Genomic DNA, 24,696 nt, shown 5'->3' with positions numbered 1-24,696 from the left:
GTCAAAGAAAGAGAGAGAGAGAGGGTAGATTATCAGCAACTGTCAAAGAAAGAGAGAGAGAGAGGGTAGATTCTCAGCAACTGGAAAAGAAAGAGAGAGAGGGTAGATTATCAGCAACTGTCAAAGAAAGAGAGAGAGAGAGGGTAGATTATCAGCAACTGTCAAAGAAAGAGAGAGAGAGAGAGGGTAGATTATCAGCAACAGGAAAAGAAAGAGAGAGAGAGAGGGTAGATTATCAGCAACTGGAAAAGAAAGAGAGAGAGAGAGGGTAGATTATCAGCAACTGTCAAAGAAAGAGAGAGAGAGAGGGTAGATTATCAGCAACTGGAAAAGAAAGAGAGAGAGAGAGGGTAGATTATCAGCAACTGGAAAAGAAAGAGAGAGAGAGGGTAGATTATCAGCAACTGCACAAGAAAGAGAGAGAGAGAGGGTAGAGTATCAGCAACTGGAAAAGAAAGAGACAGTGAGAGAGAGAGGGTAGAGTATCAGCAACTGGAAAAGAAAGAGAGAGAGAGAGAGGGTAGATTATCAGCAACTGTCAAAGAAAGAGAGAGAGAGAGGGTAGATTATCAGCAACTGGAAAAGAAAGAGAGAGAGAGAGGGTAGATTATCAGCAACAGGAAAAGAAAGAGAGAGAGAGAGGGTAGATTATCAGCAACAGGAAAAGAAAGTGAGAGAGAGACGGAGTAGATTATCAGCAACAGGAAAAGAAAGAGAGAGAGAGAGGGTAGATTATCAGCAACTGTCAAAGAAAGAGAGAGAGAGAGGGTAGATTATCAGCAACTGGAAAAGAAAGAGAGAGAGAGAGGGTAGATTATCAGCAACTGGAAAAGAAAGAGAGAGAGAGAGGGTAGATTATCAGCAACTGGAAAAGAAAGAGAGAGAGAGAGGGTAGATTATCAGCAACTGGAAAAGAAAGAGAGAGAGAGAGGGTAGATTATCAGCAACTGGAAAAGAAAGAGAGAGAGTGAGGGTAGATTATCAGCAACTGGAAAAGAGAGAGAGAGAGAGAGGGTAGATTATCAGCAACTGGAAAAGAAAGAGAGAGAGAGAGGGTAGAGTATCAGCAACTGGAAAAGAAAGAGAGAGAGAGAGGGTAGATTATCAGCAACTATCAAAGAAAGAGAGAGAGAGAGGGTAGATTATCAACAACAGGAAAAGAAAGAGAGAGAGAGAGGGTAGAGTATCAGCAACTGGAAAAGAAAGAGAGAGAGAGAGGGTAGAGTATCAGCAACTGGAAAAGAAAGAGAGAGAGAGAGAGGGTAGAGTATCAGCAACTGGAAAAGAAAGAGAGAGAGTGAGGGTAGATTATCAGCAACTGGAAAAGAAAGAGAGAGAGAGAGGGTAGATTATCAGCAACTGTCAAAGAGAGAGAGAGAGAGGGTAGATTATCAACAACAGGAAAAGAAAGAGAGAGAGAGAGGGTAGAGTATCAGCAACTGGAAAAGAAAGAGAGAGAGAGAGGGTAGATTATCAGCAACTGGAAAAGAGAGAGAGAGAGAGAGGGTAGATTATCAGCAACTGTCAAAGAAAGAGAGAGAGAGAGGGTAGATTATCAACAACAGGAAAAGAAAGAGAGAGAGAGAGGGTAGAGTATCAGCAACTGGAAAAGAAAGAGAGAGAGAGAGGGTAGAGTATCAGCAACTGGAAAAGAAAGAGAGAGAGAGAGAGGGTAGAGTATCAGCAACTGGAAAAGAAAGAGAGAGAGTGAGGGTAGATTATCAGCAACTGGAAAAGAAAGAGAGAGAGAGAGGGTAGATTATCAGCAACTGTCAAAGAAAGAGAGAGAGAGAGGGTAGATTATCAACAACAGGAAAAGAAAGAGAGAGAGAGAGGGTAGAGTATCAGCAACTGGAAAAGAAAGAGAGAGAGAGAGGGTAGATTATCAGCAACTGGAAAAGAGAGAGAGAGAGAGAGGGTAGATTATCAGCAACTGTCAAAGAAAGAGAGAGAGAGAGGGTAGATTATCAGCAACAGGAAAAGAAAGAGAGAGAGAGAGGGTAGAGTATCAGCAACTGGAAAAGAAAGAAAGAGAGAGAGGGTAGATTATCAGCAACTGGAAAAGAAAGAGAGAGAGAGGGTAGATTCTCAGCAACTGGAAAAGAAAGAGAGAGAGGGTAGATTATCAGCAACTGTCAAAGAAAGAGAGAGAGAGAGGGTAGATTATCAGCAACTGTCAAAGAAAGAGAGAGAGAGAGAGGGTAGATTATCAGCAACAGGAAAAGAAAGAGAGAGAGAGAGGGTAGATTATCAGCAACTGGAAAAGAAAGAGAGAGAGTGAGGGTAGATTATCAGCAACTGTCAAAGAAAGAGAGAGAGAGAGGGTAGATTATCAGCAACTGGAAAAGAAAGAGAGAGAGAGAGGGTAGATTATCAGCAACTGGAAAAGAAAGAGAGAGAGAGGGTAGATTATCAGCAACTGCACAAGAAAGAGAGAGAGAGAGGGTAGAGTATCAGCAACTGGAAAAGAAAGAGACAGTGAGAGAGAGAGGGTAGAGTATCAGCAACTGGAAAAGAAAGAGAGAGAGAGAGAGGGTAGATTATCAGCAACTAGAAAAGAAAGAGACAGTGAGAGAGGGTAGATTATCAGCAACTGGAAAAGAAAGAGAGAGAGAGAGGGTAGATTATCAGCAACTGGAAAAGAAAGAGAGAGAGAGAGGGTAGATTCTCAGCAACTGGAAAAGAAAGAGAGAGAGGGGGTGGATTATCAGCAACTGGAAAAGAAAGAGAGAGAGAGAGGGTAGATTATCAGCAACTGGAAAAGAAAGAGAGAGCGAGGGTAGATTATCAGCAACTGGAAAAGAAAGAGAGAGAGCGAGGGTAGATTATCAGCAACTGGAAAAGAAAGAGAGAGAGAGGGTAGATTATCAGCAACTGGAAAAGAAAGAGAGAGACGGGGTGGATTATCAGCAACTGGAAAAGAAAGAGAGAGAAGGGGTAGAGCATCACCAACTGGAAAAGAAAGAGAGATGGTAGAGTTTCACCAACTGGAAAAGAAAGAGAGAGAGACTGTTGCGTATCGCCAACTGGGCAAGAAAGAGAGAGGGTAAGTATCACCAACAGGGGAGGAGAGAGAGAGGGTGGAGTATCAGCAACTGGAAAAGAAAGAGAGAGAGAGAGAGGGTAGATTATCAGCAACTGGAAAAGAAAGAGAGAGAGAGAGAGGGTAGATTATCAGCAACTGGAAAAGAAAGAGAGAGAGAGAGAGGGTAGGTTATCAGCAACAGGAAAAGAAAGAGTGAGAGAGAGGGTAGAGTATCAGCAACTGGAAAAGAAAGAGAGAGAGAGAGGGTAGATTATCAGCAACTGAAAAAGAAAGAGAGAGAGACAGGGTAGATTATCAGCAACTGTCAAAGAAAGAGAGAGAGAGAGGGTAGATTATCAGCAACTGGAAAAGAAAGAGAGAGAGAGAGAGGGTAGATTATCAGCAACAGGAAAAGAAAGAGAGAGAGAGAGGGTAGATTATCAGCAACAGGAAAAGAAAGAGAGAGAGAGGGTAGATTATCAGCAACTGGAAAAGAAAGAGAGAGACGGGGTGGATTATCAGCAACTGGAAAAGAAAGAGAGAGACGGGGTGGATTATCAGCAACTGGAAAAGAAAGAGAGAGAAGGGGTAGAGCATCACCAACTGGAAAAGAAAGAGAGATGGTAGAGTTTCACCAACTGGAAAAGAAAGAGAGAGAGACTGTTGCGTATCGCCAACTGGGCAAGAAAGAGAGAGGGTAAGTATCACCAACAGGGGAGGAGAGAGAGAGGGTATATTATCAGCAACTGGAAAAGAAAGAGAGAGAGAGAGAGGGTAGATTATCAGCAACTGGAAAAGAAAGAGAGAGAGAGAGAGGGTAGATTATCAGCAACTGGAAAAGAAAGAGAGAGAGAGAGAGGGTAGATTATCAGCAACAGGAAAAGAAAGAGTGAGAGAGAGGGTAGATTATCAGCAACTGGAAAAGAAAGAGAGAGAGAGAGGGTAGATTATCAGCAACTGGAAAAGAGAGAGAGAGAGAGAGGGTAGATTATCAGCAACTGTCAAAGAAAGAGAGAGAGAGAGGGTAGAGTATCAGCAACTGGAAAAGAAAGAGAGAGAGAGAGGGTAGATTATCAGCAACTGAAAAAGAAAGAGAGAGAGAGAGGGTAGATTATCAGCAACTGGAAAAGAAAGAGAGAGAGAGAGGGTAGAGTATCAGCAACTGGAAAAGAAAGAGAGAGAGAGAGGGTAGATTATCAGCAACTGAAAAAGAAAGAGAGAGAGAGAGGGTAGATTATCAGCAACAGGAAAAGAAAGAGTGAGAGAGAGGGTAGAGTATCAGCAACTGGAAAAGAAAGAGAGAGAGAGAGGGTAGAGTATCAGCAACTGGAAAAGAAAGAGAGAGAGAGAGGGTAGAGTATCAGCAACTGGAAAAGAAAGAGAGAGAGAGAGGGTAGATTATCAGCAACTGTCAAAGAAAGAGAGAGAGAGAGGGTAGAGTATCAGCAACTGGAAAAGAAAGAGAGAGAGAGAGGGTAGATTATCAGCAACTGAAAAAGAAAGAGAGAGAGAGAGGGTAGATTATCAGCAACTGGAAAAGAGAGAGAGAGAGAGAGGGTAGAGTATCAGCAACTGGAAAAGAAAGAGAGAGAGAGAGGGTAGATTATCAGCAACAGGAAAAGAGAGAGAGAGAGAGAGGGTAGAGTATCAGCAACTGGAAAAGAAAGAGAGAGAGAGAGGGTAGATTATCAGCAACAGGAAAAGAAAGAGAGAGAGAGAGTAGATTATCAGCAACAGGAAAAGAAAGAGAGAGAGAGAGGGTAGATTATCAGCAACTGGAAAAGAGAGAGAGAGAGAGAGGGTAGAGTATCAGCAACAGGAAAAGAAAGAGAGAGAGAGAGTAGATTATCAGCAACAGGAAAAGAAAGAGAGAGAGAGAGGGTAGATTATCAGCAACTGGAAAAGAAAGAGAGAGAGAGAGGGTAGATTATCAGCAACTGGAAAAGAAAGAGAGAGAGAGAGGGTAGATTATCAGCAACAGGAAAAGAAAGAGAGAGAGAGAGTAGATTATCAGCAACAGGAAAAGAAAGAGAGAGAGAGAGGGTAGATTATCAGCAACTGGAAAAGAAAGAGAGAGAGAGAGGGTAGATTATCAGCAACTGGAAAAGAAAGAGAGAGAGAGAGGGTAGATTATCAGCAACTGGAAAAGAAAGAGAGAGAGGGTAGATTATCAGCAACTGTCAAAGAAAGAGAGAGAGAGAGGGTAGAGTATCAGCAACTGGAAAAGAAAGAGAGAGAGAGAGGGTAGATTATCAGCAACTGTCAAAGAAAGAGAGAGAGAGAGAGAGAGTAGATTATCAGCAACAGGAAAAGAAAGAGAGAGAGAGAGGGTAGATTATCAGCAACTGTCAAAGAAAGAGAGAGAGAGAGGGTAGATTATCAGCAACTGGAAAAGAAAGAGAGAGAGAGAGGGTAGATTATCAGCAACAGGAAAAGAAAGAGAGAGAGAGAGTAGATTATCAGCAACAGGAAAAGAAAGAGAGAGAGAGAGGGTAGATTATCAGCAACTGGAAAAGAAAGAGAGAGAGAGAGGGTAGATTATCAGCAACTGGAAAAGAAAGAGAGAGAGAGAGGGTAGAGTATCAGCAACTGGAAAAGAAAGAGAGAGAGAGAGGGTAGATTATCAGCAACTGTCAAAGAAAGAGAGAGAGAGAGGGTAGAGTATCAGCAACTGGAAAAGAAAGAGAGAGAGAGAGGGTAGATTATCAGCAACTGGAAAAGAAAGAGAGAGAGAGAGGGTAGATTATCAGCAACTGGAAAAGAAAGAGAGAGAGAGAGGGTAGATTATCAGCAACTGTCAAAGAAAGAGAGAGAGAGAGGGTAGATTATCAGCAACTGGAAAAGAAAGAGAGAGAGAGAGGGTAGATTATCAGCAACAGGAAAAGAAAGAGAGAGAGAGAGAGAGAGTAGATTATCAGCAACTGTCAAAGAAAGAGAGAGAGAGAGGGTAGATTATCAACAACAGGAAAAGAAAGAGAGAGAGAGAGGGTAGATTATCAGCAACAGGAAAAGAAAGAGAGAGAGAGAGAGAGAGTAGATTATCAGCAACAGGAAAAGAAAGAGAGAGAGAGAGGGTAGATTATCAGCAACTGTCAAAGAAAGAGAGAGAGAGAGGGTAGATTATCAGCAACTGGAAAAGAAAGAGAGAGAGAGAGGGTAGATTATCAGCAACTGGAAAAGAAAGAGAGAGAGAGAGGGTAGATTATCAGCAACTGTCAAAGAAAGAGAGAGAGAGAGGGTAGATTATCAGCAACTGGAAAAGAAAGAGAGAGAGAGAGGGTAGAGTATCAGCAACTGGAAAAGAAAGAGAGAGAGAGAGGGTAGATTATCAGCAACTGTCAAAGAAAGAGAGAGAGAGAGGGTAGATTATCAACAACAGGAAAAGAAAGAGAGAGAGAGAGGGTAGAGTATCAGCAACTGGAAAAGAAAGAGAGAGAGAGAGGGTAGAGTATCAGCAACTGGAAAAGAAAGAGAGAGAGAGAGAGGGTAGAGTATCAGCAACTGGAAAAGAAAGAGAGAGAGTGAGGGTAGATTATCAGCAACTGGAAAAGAAAGAGAGAGAGAGAGGGTAGATTATCAACAACAGGAAAAGAAAGAGAGAGAGAGAGGGTAGAGTATCAGCAACTGGAAAAGAAAGAGAGAGAGAGAGGGTAGATTATCAGCAACTGGAAAAGAGAGAGAGAGAGAGAGGGTAGATTATCAGCAACTGTCAAAGAAAGAGAGAGAGAGAGGGTAGATTATCAGCAACAGGAAAAGAAAGAGAGAGAGAGAGGGTAGAGTATCAGCAACTGGAAAAGAAAGAAAGAGAGAGAGGGTAGATTATCAGCAACAGGAAAAGAAAGAGAGAGAGAGAGGGTAGAGTATCAGCAACTGGAAAAGAAAGAAAGAGAGAGAGGGTAGATTATCAGCAACTGGAAAAGAGAGAGAGAGAGAGAGGGTAGATTATCAGCAACTGTCAAAGAAAGAGAGAGAGAGAGGGTAGATTATCAGCAACAGGAAAAGAAAGAGAGAGAGAGAGGGTAGAGTATCAGCAACTGGAAAAGAAAGAAAGAGAGAGAGGGTAGATTATCAGCAACAGGAAAAGAAAGAGAGAGAGAGAGGGTAGATTATCAGCAACTGGAAAAGAGAGAGAGAGAGAGAGGGTAGATTATCAGCAACTGTCAAAGAAAGAGAGAGAGAGAGGGTAGATTATCAGCAACAGGAAAAGAAAGAGAGAGAGAGAGGGTAGAGTACCAGCAACTGGAAAAGAAAGAAAGAGAGAGAGGGTAGATTATCAGCAACAGGAAAAGAAAGAGAGAGAGAGAGGGTAGAGTATCAGCAACTGGAAAAGAAAGAAAGAGAGAGAGGGTAGATTATCAGCAACAGGAAAAGAAAGAGAGAGAGAGAGGGTAGATTATCAGCAACAGGAAAAGAAAGAGAGAGAGAGAGGGTAGAGTATCAGCAACTGGAAAAGAAAGAAAGAGAGAGAGGGTAGATTATCAGCAACAGGAAAAGAAAGAGAGAGAGAGAGGGTAGATTATCAGCAACTGGAAAAGAAAGAGAGAGAGAGAGGGTAGATTATCAGCAACTGGAAAAGAAAGAGAGAGAGAGAGGGTAGATTATCAGCAACTGGAAAAGAAAGAGAGAGAGAGGGTAGATTATCAGCAACTGCACAAGAAAGAGAGAGAGAGAGGGTAGAGTATCAGCAACTGGAAAAGAAAGAGACAGTGAGAGAGAGAGGGTAGAGTATCAGCAACTGGAAAAGAAAGAGAGAGAGAGAGAGGGTAGATTATCAGCAACTAGAAAAGAAAGAGACAGTGAGAGAGGGTAGATTATCAGCAACTGGAAAAGAAAGAGAGAGAGAGGGTAGATTCTCAGCAACTGGAAAAGAAAGAGAGAGAGGGGGTGGATTATCAGCAACTGGAAAAGAAAGAGAGAGAGAGAGGGTAGATTATCAGCAACTGGAAAAGAAAGAGAGAGAGAGGGTAGATTATCAGCAACTGGAAAAGAAAGAGAGAGAGCGAGGGTAGATTATCAGCAACTGGAAAAGAAAGAGAGAGAGCGAGGGTAGATTATCAGCAACTGGAAAAGAAAGAGAGAGAGAGGGTAGATTATCAGCAACTGGAAAAGAAAGAGAGAGACGGGGTGGATTATCAGCAACTGGAAAAGAAAGAGAGAGAAGGGGTAGAGCATCACCAACTGGAAAAGAAAGAGAGACGGTAGAGTTTCACCAACTGGAAAAGAAAGAGAGAGAGACTGTTGCGTATCGCCAACTGGGCAAGAAAGAGAGAGGGTAAGTATCACCAACAGGGGAGAAGAGAGAGAGGGTGGAGTATCAGCAACTGGGGAAACGAGAGACACTCACACACACACGTAGCCAAACATCCCAAGGTGCTTCAGACACAGGAAGTAAAAAAAAAAAACTTGTATTTACATAGCACTTTTCATGACCATTGTAAATTCCAATGTGCTTTACAGCTAATTGTGATGGAAATCCCACTTGCCAAATGGGAAATATTAATTTTGTCGCATGGAACTTGGCCTAAGACCTTTTGTGGACATTATTGCTAATAACTTTTATTAAACAAAACTGAGCAGCTAAAGATAGTCACGTACAAATTTGCACATGACAAGCCAAAGGTCGACTGGAGACAGAGGTGATTACCCCGTCCACCCTGAACAATGATTCAATTACCTAGAATGGTTTTGTCAATGTTGATTGTCAACAACCATCGACACCCATTGACTTTGAAAGAGACAACCACCTCCCCTCCCCCGCCACCAACAAGTATGTTTGCACAGCTTGAGAGGAGAACTTGGAATTTTTTAAAAAACCCTTCCGGAAACTTGTTTCAAACACAAAGAGGTGACTGCCTGTGGAACTTTGGGACTTTGTGAATTGTGCCTCAGAAAGCAGACAGTAACTGAGATCCAGGGAAGGAACATCTCTCTCTCCCTCTCTCCAGCAAAGACCTAGGGAGGCCTCCACTGCAAGCCTACAGCCCAGCACAGCCAGCAATTAGGGGACACAGATAAAGCCCCCTCTTGTGCCTTCTGGAACCTGAGAACCAAGCCTGAACAGTGCACGTAGTCCAAAGAGAACTTCAAGAATACAATTTCAACTAAGGACTCTGGGACTAAACTTCCATATTTAAATTTCATTTTTATTAAGGACTCTACTCCAACCTCCAACAAGTTGTCCTTGTTGATGTCATCCCACCCAGAATGCATTTCAGGAAGACAAACAATGGGCTTCCTTGATGGTGTGAAGAATTCAGTCCATTGGCTGGATTATAATTCTTGGCAAGACAGCCAATAGTGTGAGGAACACTACTGAAATGTGCAATAGCCTTTAAACAAGGTGAACTTGCAATTTCATCGCTGTGGGTCAAAATTCTTTTTTTTTCTTTTTTGCTCTAGCTGAGCGTAGGTTTTGTCAACATTTCTCATCCTCTGCTACATCATCTAAGTGGCTGTTCTTCATGTATGTGCCTAGAGTGTGAGTAGCTGCTGGCTATTCTACTTTGGGAGGCATCGCAGTCAAGCCTGGAGCTGCCCTCGCTATATTTCTCTGGTGGGCGGGTGGGGGCAGTGGAGGGAAGGGGGATGTCCATCACTGGATAGCAGAAGGGGATACTGAGGCCAACTGTATCGCTCAACAGCTACTCTGGCTGAAGTCACCTGACTAAGGATTGAACCAGAGTGTTTCCCATCCGTATGGCACAGCATCACACTGCGCATAGGCGGCTTACCAAGCAGACTAGTTCTTCTTTAATGCAACACAGTCCCGCGAGCAAATAGGTAGGAGAGCAGACCATTTGAGTTGGCAGCAGGGGTTGGGGTGGTTCATTGACTTACAACTGGCTGGTCTCCAAGCCTGGAGAGTACAAGGTAGGTGCGAAGGTCTCCATGTTTCATGAAAGGCAGAAGGACCATGGGAACAGGAAGCCGACGATGAGCTCGACTCTGGAGACTTACCCCTGGATGGCGCACAGGAACAGAAAGAGAAAAGAAAAAAACACATTGATTTTACTTCAGGACATGAAGATGCCATGTTACACAATTCTTCAAAGGCAGCATCAGCTGAAAAAGCTGTTAAAAAAAACATATGGGATCCTGGGTTTTATTAATAGAGACATAGAGTACAAAAGCAAGGAAGTTATGCTAAATCTTTATAAATCACTGGTTAGGCCTCAGCTGGGGCATCATACTTACTTCTGGGTATCGGATGTCGAGATTTTCGAGAGGGTGCAGAGGAGGTTTACTGGAATGGTACCAGGGATGAAGGAATTCAGGGATTAGAGAACTGGGATTGTTCTCCTCAGAGCCGAGAAGGTTATGGGGAGATTTGAATTATGAGTGGTTTTGATAGAGTAAATAAGGAGAAACTGTTTCCAGTGGCAGAAGGGTCGGTAACCACAGGACACAGATTTAAGATAATTGGCAGAACAACCAGAGGGGAGATGAGACTTTTCCTTTAAGCAGGGAGTTGTTTTGATCTGGAATGCACTGGCAGAAAGGGTGCTAGAAGCAGATTCAGTGGTAACTTTCAAAAAGGAATTGGGTAAATACTTAGAAAGGAGAAATTTGCAGGGGTATGGGGAAACAGCAGGAGGAGTGGGACTAATTGGATAGCTCGTTCAAAGAGCGTGTATGATGGGATGAATGGCCTCTCGCTGTGCTCTATCATTCTATGATTCATTTATTTTTGTAGGCAATACCAGCTAGGTTCAATGCAGTCTATAGAACCTGCAGGATCTGGGAATAAATGCACGGCCCAGCTTAAGATAAGACTACTCAACAGTACCATACACCAGGTAAATGGCAGAAGTTTCCATGGCCCAAAATGTTGTCCCTCACCATGTTTCACATTTGCTACACACCCTCAGACAGCCTTAGGAGGACCCACGGCCAATGAGGTGCTTTGGAAGTGTAGTCACTCTTGCAATGTAGGGAACAAAGGAGCCAATTTGCAAACAGTAAGCTTCCTTGGACAGCAATAAGAAAATGACCAGGACATGTGGGAGAATTCCCCTGCTCTTCTTTCTGAGAAAAATCCTTCACATCCACCTGAGGGGTTCAACATCTTGTCTGAAAGACAGCACCTCCACCTGTACAGCACTGGGAACAGCAGCTCAAGTCTCTGGGATGGGGCTTGAACCAATGACTTGCTGACTCAGAGGCAAAAGTGCTAAAAACTGTGCCACAGCCATTAGCATATTAGCTGCCTTCTGACAATGAGCCTTCGAACATAAGAACATAAGAAATAGGAACAGGAGTAGGCCATTCAGCCCCTCAAGCCTGCCCCGCCATTCAATAAGATCATGGCTGATCTGTCCCAGGCCTCAACTCCTCTTTCGGGCCTGCTCCGCATAACCCTCCACTCCACGAGATTTCAAAAATCTATCTACCTCCTCCTTAAATACATTTATTGACCTGGTCTCCACAACTCTGAGGTAGAGAATTCCAGAGATTCACCACCCTCTGAGAGAAGAAATTCCTTCGCATCTCAGTTTTAAATGTGTGCCCACTTATTCTGTAACAATGTTTCCTTGTTCAAGATTCCCCCACCAGTGGAAACATATTCTCAACATCTACCCTGTCAAGCCCCCTTTGAATCTGATATATTTCAATAAGATCACCTCTCATTCTTCTAAACTCCAGTGAATAAAGGCCTAACCTGTTTAGCCGTTCTTGATAAGACAACCCCTTCATCCCGGGAATTAGCCTAGTGAACCTTTTCTGAACTGCCTCCAATGCGAGTATATCCTTCCTTAAATACAAGGACCAAAACTGTACACAGTACACCAGGTGTGGCCTCACCAACACTCTATACAGTTGTAACAAGACTTCCCTATTTTTAAACTCTAACCCCCTAGCAATAAAAGCCAAAATTCCATTTGCCTTCCGAATTACTTGCTGCACCTGCATGCTAACTTTTAGTGTTTCGTGTACAAGAACACCCAGATCCCTCTGTACTGCAGTATTTTGTAGTCTTTCTCCATCTAAATAATAATCTGCCTTTTTATTCTTCGTAACAAAATGGATGACCTCACACTTTCCCACATTGAACTCCATCTGCCAAGTTTTTGCCCACTCACTGAACCTATCTTTCTCTCTGTAGATTCTTTGTGTCCTAATCACAACATGCCTTCCCACCTATTTTTGTATCGTCAGCAAATTTGGATACACTACACTCTGTCCCTTCAAAGAACAAAGAACAAAGAACAGTACAGCACAGGAACGGGCCATTCGGCCCTCCAAGCCTGCGCCAGTCTTGATGCCTGCCTAAACAAAAACCTTCTTCACTTCCGGGGCCCGTATCCCTCTATTCCCTTCCTATTCATGTATTTGTCAAGATGTCTCTTAAACGTCGCTATCGTGTCTGCTTCCACCACCTCCCCTGGCAGCAAGTTCCAGGCACTCACCACCCTCTGTGTAAAAAACTTGCCTCGCACATCCCCTCTAAACTTTGCCCCTCGCACCTTAAACCTATGTCCCCTCGTAACTGACTCTTCCACCCTGGGACAAAGCTTCTGACTATCCACTCTGTCCATGCCGCTTATAACTTTGTAAACCTCTATCATGTCACCCCTCCACCTCCGTCGTTCCAGTGAAAACAATCCGAGATTTTCCAACCTCTCCTCATAGCTAATGCCCTCCAGACCAGGCAACATCCTGGTAAACCTCCTCTGTACCCTCTCCAAAGCCTCCACGTCCTTCTGGTAGTGTGGCGACCAGAATTGCACGCAATATTCTAAGTGTGGCCTAACTAAGGTTCTGTACAGCTGCAGCATGACTTGACAATTTTTATACTCTATGCCCCGACCAATGAAGGCAAGCATGCCGTATGCCTTCTTGACTACCTTATCCACCTGCGTTGCCACTTTCAGTGACCTGTGGACCTGTACGCCCAGATCTCTCTGCCTGTCAATACTCCTAAGGGTTCTGCCATTTACTGTATACCTCCCACCTGCATTAGACCTTCAAAAATGCAGTACCTCACATTTGTCCGGATTAAACTCCATCTGCCATTTCTCCGCCCAAGTCTCCAACTGATCTATATCCTGCTGTATCCTCTGACAATCCTCATCATTATCCGCAACTCCACCAACCTTTGTGTTGTCCGCAAACTTACTAATCAGACCAGCTACATTTTCCTCCAAATCATTTATATATACTAGAAACAGCAAAGGTCCCAGCACTGATCCCTGCGGAACACCACTAGTCACATCCCTCCATTCAGAAAACCACCCATCCACTGATACCCTCTGTCTATGACCGAGCCAGTTCTGTATCCATCTTGCCAGCTCACCTCTGATCCCGTGTGACTTCACCTTTTGTACCAGTCTGCCATGAGGGACCTTGTTAAAGGCTTTGCTGAAGTCCATATAGATAACATCCACTGCCCTTCTTTCATCAATCATCTTTGTCACTTCCTCAAAAAACTCAATCAAATTAGTAAGACATGACCTCCCCTTCACAAAACCATGCTGTCTCTCGCTAATAAGTTTGTTTGTTTCCAAATGGGAGTAAATCCTGTCCCGAATAATCCTCTCTAATAGTTTCCCTACCACTGAGGTAAGGCTCACCGGCCTATAATTTCCTGGATTATCCTTGCCACCCTTCTTAAAGAAGTTGAAGCGCTTGTCAAGAGGAAGAAGAAGGCTTATGTTAGGATGAGACGTGAAGGCTCAGTTAGGGCGCTTGAGAGTTACAAGCTAGCCAGGAAGGATCTAAAGGGAGAGCTAAGAAGAGCAAGGAGAGGACACGAGAAGTCATTGGCGGATAGGATCAGGGAAAACCCTAAGGCTTTCTATAGGTATATCAGGAATAAAAGAATGACTAGAGTTAGATTAGGGCCAATCAAGGATAGTAGTGGGAAGTTGTGTGTGGAATCAGAGGAGATAGGGGAAGTGTTAAATGAATATTTTTGGTCAGTATTTACAGTAGAGAAAGAAAATGTTGTCGAGGAGAATACTGAGATTCAGGCTACTAGGCTAGATGGGATTGAGGTTCACAAGGAGGCGGTGTTAGCAATTTTGGAAAGTGTGAAAATAGATAAGTCCCCTGGGCCAGATGGGATTTATCCTAGGATTCTCTGGGAAGCTAGGGAGGAGATTGCAGAGCCTTTGTCCTTGATCTTTATGTCGTCATTGTCGACAGGAATAGTGCCGGAAGACTGAAGGATAGCAAATGTTGTCCCCTTGTTCAAGAAGGGGAGTAGAGACAGCCCTGGTAATTATAGACCTGTGAGCCTTACTTCGGTTGTGGGTAAAATGTTGGAAAAGGTTATAAGAGACAGGATTTATAATCATCTTGAAAAGAATAAGTATAAGTTCATTAGCGATATTCAGCACGGTTTTGTGACGGGTAGGTCGTGCCTCACAAACCTTATTGAGTTTTTCGAGAAGGTGACCAAACAGGTGGATGAGGGTAAAGCAGTGGATGTGGTGTATATGGATTTCAGTAAGGCGTTTGATAAGGATCCCCACGGTCGGCTATTGCAGAAAATACGGAAGTATGGGGTTGAAGGTGATTTAGAGCTTTGGATCAGAAATTGGCTAGCTGAAAGAAGACAGAGGGTGGTGGTTGATGGCAAATGTTCATCCTGGAGTTTAGTTACTAGTGGTGTACCGCAAGGATCTGTTTTGGGGCCACTGCTGTTTGTCATTTTTATAAATGACCTGGAAGAGGGTGTAGAAGGGTGGGTTAGTAAATTTGCGGATGACACTAAGGTCGGTGGAGTTGTGGATAGTGCCGAAGGATGTTGTAGGGTACAGAGGGACATAGATAGGCTGCAGAGCTGGGCTGAGAGATGGCAAATGGAGTTTAATGCGAAAAAGTGCGAGGTGATTCACTTTGGAAGGAGTAACAGGAATGCAGAGTACTGGGCTAATGGGAAGATTCTTGGTAGTGTAGATGAACAGAGAGATCTTGGTGTCCAGGTGCATAAATCCCTGAAGGTTGCTACCCAGGTTAATAGGGCTGTTAAGAAGGCATATGGTGTGTTAGCTTTTATTAGTAGGGGGATCGAGTTTCGGAGCCACGAGGTCATGCTGCAGCTGTACAAAACTCTGGTGAGACCGCACCTGGAGTATTGCGTGCAGTTCTGGTCACCGCATTATAGGAAGGATGTGGAAGCTATGGAAAGGGTGCAGAGGAGATTTACTAGGATGTTGCCTGGTATAGAGGGAAGGTCTTACGAGGAAAGGCTGAGGGACTTGAGGTTGTTTTCGTTGGAGAGAAGGAGGAGGAGAGGTGACTTAATAGAGAGATATAAGATAATCAGAGGGTTAGATAGGGTGGATAGTGAGAGTCTTTTTCCTCGGATGGTGATGGCAAAAACGAGGGGACATAGCTTTAAGTTGAGGGGTGATAGATATAGGACAGATGTCAGAGGTAGTTTCTTTACTCAGAGAGTAGTGGGGGCGTGGAACGCCCTGCCTGCAGCAGTAGTAGACTCGCCAACTTTAAGGGCATTTAAGTGGTCATTGGATAGACATATGGATGAAAATGGAATAGTGTAGGTCAGATGGTTTCACAGATCTGCGCAACATTGAGGGCCGAAGGGCCTGTACTGCGCTGTAATGTTCTAAGTCTAATTCTAAACAAAGGAACAACATTGGCTATTCTCCAGTCCTCTGGGACCTCACCTGTAGCCAATGAGGATGCAAAGATTTCTGTCAAAGCCCCAGCAATTTCTTCCCTTGCCTCCCTCAGTATTCTAGGGTAGATCCCATCAGGCCCTGGGGACTTATCTACCTTAATGCTTTGCAAGACACCCAACACCTCCTCCTTTTTGATAATGAGATGACTGAGACTATCTGCACTCCCTTCCCTGGGCTCATCATCCACCAAGTCCTTCTCTTTGGTGAATACTGATGCAAAGTACTCATTTAGCACCTCGCCCATTTCCTCTGGCTCCACACATCGATTCCCATCTCTGTCCTTGAGTTGGCCACCCTTTCCATGGTTACCCTCTTGCTCTTTATAGATGTATAAAAAGCCTTGGGATTTTCCTTAATCCTGTTTGCCAGTGACTTTTCATGACCCCTTTTAGCCTTCCTAACTCCTTGCTTAAGTTCCTTCCTACTGTCTTTATATTCCTCAAGTGCTTCGTCTGTTCCTAGCCTTCCAGCCCTTACAAATGATTCCTTTTTCTTTTTGACTCGGCTCACAATATCCCGCGTTATCCAAGCTTCCCGAAACTTGCCAAACTTGTCTTTCTTCCTCACAGGAACATGGTAGTCCTGAATTCTAATCAGCTGACGTTTGAAAGACTCCCACATGTCAGATGTTGATTTACCCTCAAACAGCCGCCCGCAATCTAAATTCTTCAGTTCCTGCCTAATATTGTTATAATTAGCCTTCCCCCAATTTAGCACATTCACCCGAGGACTACTCTTATACTTATCCACAAGTACCTTAAAACTTATGGAATTATGGTCACTGTTCCCGAAATGCTCCCCCACTGAAACTTCGACCACCTGGCCGGGCTCATTCCCCAATACCAGGTCCAGAATGGCCCCATCCCTAGTTGGACTATCTACATACTGTTTCAAGAAGCCCTCCTGGATGCTCCTCACAAATTCTGCCCCATCCAAGCCCCTAGCACTAAGTGAGTCCCAGTCAATATAGGGGAAGTTAAAATCACCCACCACTACAACCCTGTTACCTTTACATCTTTCCAAAATCTGTCTACATATCTGCTCCTCTACCTCCCGCTGGCTCCAACTCATTAATATAGATAGTAAATAGTTGAGGCCCTAGGACCAATCCTTGTGGCACCCCACTAGTTACGGCTTTCCAACCTGAAAAAGACTCATTGATCCCGACTCTCACTCTTAGACACAAGTTTTCAGGGAAACCATTATCAGAGAATCAAAGAATGGTTACAGCACAGAAGGAGGCGGGCATTCGGTGCTTATCCTAAAGGTGGTTCCTGCCAAACTCCCTGCCGTGCCTTATTTTACCTTGTTCTACCTTAGCTGTGAAATTTACTTCAGGGGACAGAAAAAGGCAAATTGGTTGGCCCAGATTTTATTTTCAGAAGGATATTATTCTAAATTTCGGAGTGATGGAAAATAGTCTGAGGAAAACAACACTACTAAAAAAGTACTGGAAACATTGTAAAAAGCCCACAAGCTGAAGCAAATATCAAGCTCTGTTGCCATGGAACTCCACAATGCAAATCACGCAGATTTTGCCAAATGCTTGTTTAAATATTTTTCAGGACCTCTGGGGCCTCAGTGAAGCAAACAGTTAAAATGGGCATAAGTGTGTCAGCTCATAGCAAGTGATAGAATGATGAAGTCCAGCCCAGAGAGACCCTGGGACAGAATCTGCTCACCCAACCCAGGGCCCCCTCAGTGCATAAGGGTTGCCAACCCACCAGGATTGGCCTGGAGTCTCCAGAAATTAAAGGTTAACCTCCAGGACACCGCTGTGAGCAAAACCCAGGAGAAAAATTGTGTGTTGTCTCAATTTTCTTTGAGCACTTTCATTTATTGGTTGTAAAAACATTAGAGATGGTGAAATTGGCTGTTTGACTGGCAGTCAAGAATCATTCAGTTGGGCAACACAGAGCCTGTTTGCTTTCCAACTGGTGTGGGAAGGCGATGTGCCCTGAGGATGTACGTCTCGGGAAACCAATGGCAGCAAGGTTGGGGCAGGCTGGTTTGAAGCGGAAGATCATGTGATGAAACTTCCTACGATAGGTCCAACCAGAATTGGCAACCCATTGTGTTGGATTTAGTGAGTTAAGTAACTGAACACTAGATGGCACTATTCTCCAACTGGTCTTCCAGTCCAGTCTCTGTACACACCCTAGTCCCTGCAACACTCACCAATCACCTTAATGACATTCGGGTGGTCGAATTCCTTCATGCAGGCCGCCTCTCGCAGAAACTCCTCGATATCTCCGGATGCGTTGATTTCAGCTGCATGGGAGAAAGATATAGGAACATAGAAACAGAGACACAGAAGGAGGCTATTCAACCATGAGAGCCTGTTCTGCAATTCAACCAGCTCATGGCTAATCTGTATTTTAACTCCCAACAACCTGCCTTTCATCCAAATCCTTAATACCCTTATCTACCTTCGATTAGATCACCCCTAATCTTCCATACTCGAGGGAATACAAGCCTAGTCTATGCGTGCTGTTCTCATAATTTAACCCTTTTAGCACAGGTATCATTCTGGGTTCCATCAAGTACAAAAAGAAGAGCGTGGATCAATCTGAAGCAGTTTTAGCAATTGCAAGCTCAACTCTCAGGTTGCCATGGTTTCCAGCCCTGCTAATGACCATCTCTCAGTCTCTCGCCAGTCTCAGTTAGGGGGTGATTATCTTTCAGTCCGGCCTTTCCAGGGATCATTCAGAATCTGCAATTGTCCCATGCACTAACTCCCATGAGAATGATCTTCATGGCCTCCCATGTGGCTGGAAACAATGTAATTATGATTCGAAATGATCAGAGATGGTGGATCTGTACAGCATAGGTAAAAAAAAGCGATACAAAGAGGGAGGGAGCATCAATCACCCATGACGAATAGTAAATGGCTCCAAGTAAATTAAAGCCAGAAGGCTTCTTCAAATTATGCCTGGGAAAATAGAAGCATGGATTTATGTTTATTTTTAAATATCTTGTGAAGAAATTATGTCCTCAAAGTGTGACGAAAAAAGAGCACAAGTCTTTGAAATGAGTGGGCCAGTAGAGTGGAAGTATATTAAAAGAATATATTTCACAACCTCAGATCAAAAAGTTCTTTACAGCCGGCGAAGTATTTTTGAAGTGCAGTCACTGTTGTAATGTAGGAAACATGGCAGCCAATTTGTACACAGAAAGATCTCACAAACAGCAATGTGATAATGATCAGATAATCTGTTTTCATGATGTTGGTTAAAAACATTGACCAGGACCACGAGGAGAACTCCCCTGCTCTTCTTCAAAATAAGGCCATGAGATCTTTTATGCCCACCTGTGAAAGCATACGGGGCATTGGTTTAAGATATCGTCCGAAAGACAGTATTTCCAACAGCATTGCACTCCCTCAGTACTGCACTGCACTGCACTGGCAGCCTAGATTATGTGTTCAAGTCTCCGGGGTAAGATATGAGCCACAACCTTCTGACTCCGAAGGTAAGAGTGCTACCCACCGAGACGCAGCTGAGAAATGCCATCAGTTGCTACAGTGGGAAAGTCACAGTCAAGGAGAACTAAGCCTCAATGGGCTAAATGAACTTTTCATGTCTTTGATTCTCTCAAGCTAAGATGAATAGTGAGGGTGGGGGAAGACGAAAGGTATCACTTTGGTGGAGCCCAATTATGTCTGTACAGCTGAGACGATCATAGCGAGACTGGAAACCCAAAATCTATGCTTACACTTCAGTCCAATCGCACTTTAACCTCAAGCTGGATAATCGTTCCACTTACTTTTTAGCATTTTCACAGCCAACCTTTGTGAGGACCCATCTTCCATCTTTAAATAAGCCTCCTTGACTGAGCCAAACTCCCCTGGAAATTGAAAATGACAACAAATGTTGGCAAATCAGACAATAACGCAATCGATAAGAAAAAGTCATGGAGTTCTAAGTGATTTCTCATTGGACTTTGGTTTGTGATGTTTATCCAGTGACCTGTGGCACATAATATACAGGCGCAAATTTAAACTACTAACACATCAATAAAGAAAGATTTGCATTTATATAGCGCCTTTTACAATCTCAGGACATTCCAAAGCATTTTGCAGCCAATGAAATACTTCTGAAATACCGTCTATTGTAATGTAGGGAATGGGGCAGCCAATTTACCTACAGCAAGCTCATAGAAACAGCACTGTGATAATGACCAGGTAATCTGTTTCAGTGATGTTGGCTCAGGGATAAATATTGGCTAAGATATCGGGGAAGCACTCCCCCGATCTCCTTCAAATTGTGACATTGGATTTTGTACATTCACCTGAGAGACAGTGCCTCTGACAGTGCCACACTCCCTCAGTACTGCACAGGAGTGACAGCCTAGATTGTATGCTTGAGTGGAACTTGATCCCACAGCCTTCTGACTCAGGAGGTGAAAACACTTCCACTGAGCCAAGGCTGACACCATTGTTAATTAGTGTACCTTCTTCAGATGTGATATTTCTCTGCTGTGGAATAGCCTAAGCAACAAGAATAAGGTAGTATGAGTCAGTACCTTCAGGATGGGAAGGGAGAAAATCAGGCAGATAAACCACAGAAAGACTGACCTCTGCCCAATGTCCGCCCCAGTTCAAGATGCCGCTCGTGGATGAAAATATCTTCCAGCTTCTGCTTCAAAGCATTGCTGATTCCCAATGTGTCGACTGCATCAAGACAAAAACACACAATTACTGGGGTGCAGCACATTCAGCTGCATAGGCAAAGAGAGAGAGAGACAGAATTTCTGGGCGAGTGCGCAGGCATTAAGACCAGCAAACACAGAGACAGAGAGAGACAAGCACCGAATTAATGGGAGAATGTGGAGCACATTGAAAAGAGCAGGCAGAGAGAGGTATGGAATTTCTGGGAGAGTTTGCAGGCATCAAGAACAGCAGACAGAGAGAGACAAGCATAGAATTACTGGGAAAGTGTGTAGCACATTGAGAAGAGCAGACAGAGAGAGGCACAGAATTAATGAGAGACACAGAGGGCTGAATTTTCCAGACATAGCATATTTTCAGCCATCAGCACCATTTACAGGTCCGTAACCCAGCTGTCAGAGCAACACGCTTTCCGGGTCAATTTTCCAAAAGGTGACTGATGATCAGGCTGTTTCCGGGTTTGCTGTCTAAGTAGGGATGGCAGGCAGGTTGAGGAGGAGGGAAGGCCAAGCAGTGCACCAGCAACCTTCACAGCAGCTGGAGTGTCAGTATGCTGCTGAGGTGAAAGATGCAGCCGTCTCCTCTGAGTAGCCAACACAGCGTGGGGTCCATGCAACTCTATCAAAACTGCATTACCCGTGGAAATTTGCTGCTAATTTCCCATTTAACAAGCTCACTTGGTTTCCCGCCGCTGCTGGGCAGGTTGCCATCACCACACAGAAGTCACCTCCATGAAAAGTAGAAGAAGGCGGGAACACGTTGGGGAACTGGCGCGATGTCTTTCTCCCCTGTTTTCCTGCAGCCAACCCCATCACAAACCTAGAAACCTGCCTCCGAATCCCTGGTAAAATTCCCCCCACAGAATTACTGGGAGAGTGTGCATCGAGAGGAGCAGGATTGGTTTGTTAGACCATAAATGCCAGCACCACCCACACCTAATAAATACATTTTGTTAAAAATCAGTCCAGCAAACAGTACACCTCAATCTAACATTTTACTCTATGCTAAAGTAATGCTACAATCCACCTCAATTAAATGATCTATCAGTGGACCATTACTATCTACATCAAACATTACAATCTGTGGGTTCAAATTCCTCTGCATACTACTTTCAGCACAATAGCTAATGCCAATTCCTGTGTGCGCTAATTTAACAATGTGATTAATGCAAGGGTAGGCGAACAGATGGTTTTGATTTAAGCATTTTATGCAGAGGGAGGCAAGTGTGTGGAACAGACTGCGCAAGGAGAGAGTGGAGGCGGATAGTGTTAGCAAATTCGAGACAGGGCTGGATTGATTTTTGATGAAATAAGTGATTGAGGAGAAGAGTAAAACTGCAAGCAGCAAACTGAATGTATGAGTGCTTAATATGCCCACACCACAGTTATAATTAACTAGTTAAAATAGTTGCAGGCCCCATTTTATACATCTACTCCTCTGAAAGATAAATTCCCAGCCTGTTTTGAGGCTTCTTAAATTAATTTTGATCTTTTCATTCTCTAGTTTTCTATTCGCAGCTTAAATCTAATAATCTTGAATCATAGAATATTACAGCACAGAAGGAGCCAGTGACTGCCCTTTGAAAGACCTATTCAATTAATCCCACTCTCTCGCTCTCTTCCCAGAGCACTGCAATTTTCTCCCCTTCAAGTATTTATCCAATTCTCTTTTTGAAAGTTACTATTGAATCTGTCTCCTCCTTCTTTTCAGGTAGTGTATTCCAGACCATATAACTCACTGTGTAAAAACATTTTACCATTGACCAGAAACTGAACTGGAGTAGCCATATAAATACCGTGGCTACAAGAGCAGGTCAGAGGCTAGGAATCCTGGGGCGAGTAACTCACCTCCTGACTCCCCAAAGCCTGTCCATAATCTACAAGGCACAAGTCAGGAGTGTGACGGAATACTCTCCACTTGCCTGGATGGGTGCAGCTCCAACAACAATAAGAAGCTCAACACCATCCAGGACAAAGCAGCCCACTTGATTTGCACACCATCCACAACATTCACTCTCTCCACCACCACCAATGCACAGTGGCAGCAGTGTGTACCATCTACAAGATGCACTGCAGCAACTCACCAAGGCTCCTTCAACAGCACCTTCCAAACCCACGACCTCTACCACCCAGAAGGACAAGGACAGCAAATGCATGAGAACACTACCACCTGCAAGTTCCCCTGCAAGGCACACACATATCACTGTTCCTTCACCATTGCTGGGTCAAAATCCTGGAACTCCCTTCCTAACAGCACTGTGGGTATACCTACTTCATATGGACTGCAGCGGTTCAAGAAGGCAGCTCACCACCACCTTCTCAAGAGCAATTAGGGATGAACAATAAATGCTGGCTTAGCCAGCGACGCCCACATCCCATGAATTAATTTTTAAAAAATTACTCCTGATCTCATCCTCTGGCTCTTTTGCCAATCACTTTCAACCTGTGTCCTTTGGTTACTGACCTTTCTACCAGTAGAAACAGTTCTTCCCCATCTATCTATCCTTGTTTTAATTCCTTATTTAAATCCTGGACTCCTGTCTGTTGTTGTCTGCTATCTTTCTTTCCTTGCATCCTATCCTATCCTATCCTGGTCTGCACTCTGACCATATGCACTTTGATGAAGGATTTAGCCCAAGACCTTAGCCTATCTTTCTGACTCACAGTGCATAAGCTGTACATCCTGTTTGGATAGTATTGAAAGGTAAAGGAGGAAGTTGTAAACATATACTGGTCTTGCACCTTTCCATCCCATATGTTCCTCAGTACTTTACAGGCTATCTGAGGACACCGAATAGGAAATAGGAGAAAGGTCAAGTGGAGGTGACTGGAGGCATAGTCAAAGAGGCATGTTCACCCCTGTGCTCACTGACCTAGACTGGCCCCTGGTCCGACAATGCATTGGTTTTAAAATTTTGATTCCTGTTTCAAGTCCCTCCATAGCCTCTCCCTCCCTATCTCTGTAATCTCCTCCAGCTCCATAGCCCTCCTAAATTGCTGTGCTCCTCCAATTCTGGCCTGTTGCGCATCACCAATATTATTGGTTCCTCCATTGATGGTCGTGCTTTCAGCTGCCTTGGCCCTCTGTTCTGGAATGGTCTCCCTAAACCTCTTTGCCTCTTTACCTCACTCTACTCCTTTAAGATGTCCTTTAAAACCTATCTCTTTGACCAAGCTTTTGGTCAGCTGTCCTAATTTCTCCTTATGTGGCTTGGTGTCAAATTTTGTTTGATAACTCTCCTGTGAAGCACCTTCTAATGTTCTACTATGTTAGAGGTGCTAGATAAATTGCAAGTTGTGGGTGTCTTTTTCAGAGGGCTTTTGAAGGCAAATATAGATTATATCAAGGAAACTCCAGAGTGCTGGAGTATGATGTCTGAAGGTTCCACCATGAATACTAGAGCAGAGGGACAGAATGATGCCGTGAGCTTGACCATGGAAGAGAAGCATTGGAAGAGACATAGGTGATACAAAATGGCACGGAGAGGTGAAAGGGGAAAAGAGGAACAGAGTGTCACAGTTGCAGTCACATAAGAATCATCATTGATTTTGACCAGGGAAGTATTGATGCTATGGGTGGGACAAACCCAGGGTGAGGGATTTGAAGGGAAGATCATTCATTTCTTCTTTGGAAAGACAGACATGGAGTTGGGTTGAAGCCTGAGAGACAAGATTAGTGACGAGGCAATAGTTAGAGCAGATGAAGAGGTCAACGGTGGGCTTAAGGAGGGGGAAACGATGGCAATTTTGGAAAGGGGAAGAATGCCGGAGAGAAGGGTCAAAGGTAGTTGAGAAGTTAGGAGCTGAATTGGGAAAGGGTAATGGGTTTCATAAAGATGATCCTAATAATAGGTGGAGGGGGAGAGAGGGGAGAATGTGCAGAGGTGGGAGACTGAGAGACATCTAAGACAGAGAAGGTAGCTGGATAATAGGAAGCAGCATTATCCATGAAGATAGCTTCAGTTTTATATACAAACCAATCATGAACTCCTCACTGAGTGTCAGAAACAAAGATGGGAGAGGTGGATAGGGAAATCAAAGGAGCTTGAGATGATGCACTGATGGTTTGGGGTTACCCTTGCTCTCCTGGATAATCCTGGAATGATAACAGAACTTGACCACAGAGATGGGGAAGTGAGGCTACCTGGGGTGGTCAAGGTAAATCTGGAGTTTGACAACTGACACATCAGGTGTGCCGAGTATATTGCTTCATATTTGAAGTCATAGTAGTGGCTGATGTACCAGGGGAACAGTCGGGATGTAAGGGATCTGGTGGAGACAATGGTATGAATATCAAAAAACCAAAGGAAAGGGAATTGGATGCTAAAGGATACTAAAGGCTATGGAGCAAAG

At 43.9% G+C, this 24,696-nt stretch overlaps 1 protein-coding gene across 1 annotated transcript in view; it reads right to left on the bottom strand.

Moving 5' to 3' along the window:
- Positions 1-24,696, bottom strand: part of tyro3 (TYRO3 protein tyrosine kinase) — a 339,850-nt gene that overhangs the window by 22,150 nt on the left and 293,004 nt on the right. The window contains exons 12-15 of the mRNA XM_068039626.1: positions 20,252-20,347; positions 19,441-19,521; positions 17,854-17,946; positions 9,863-9,984 (exon numbers count right to left, since the gene is read on the bottom strand). Coding sequence (XP_067895727.1) covers positions 9,863-9,984; positions 17,854-17,946; positions 19,441-19,521; positions 20,252-20,347 — 392 coding nt within the window. The remainder of the gene's footprint in view (positions 1-9,862; positions 9,985-17,853; positions 17,947-19,440; positions 19,522-20,251; positions 20,348-24,696) is intronic.

Source organism: Heterodontus francisci, chromosome 9 (genome assembly GCF_036365525.1).
Source record: "Heterodontus francisci isolate sHetFra1 chromosome 9, sHetFra1.hap1, whole genome shotgun sequence".
Lineage (NCBI taxonomy): Eukaryota > Metazoa > Chordata > Chondrichthyes > Heterodontiformes > Heterodontidae > Heterodontus > Heterodontus francisci.
Note: the sequence above shows the minus strand (reverse complement) of the source record. Positions and strands in the feature narration are given on the sequence as shown.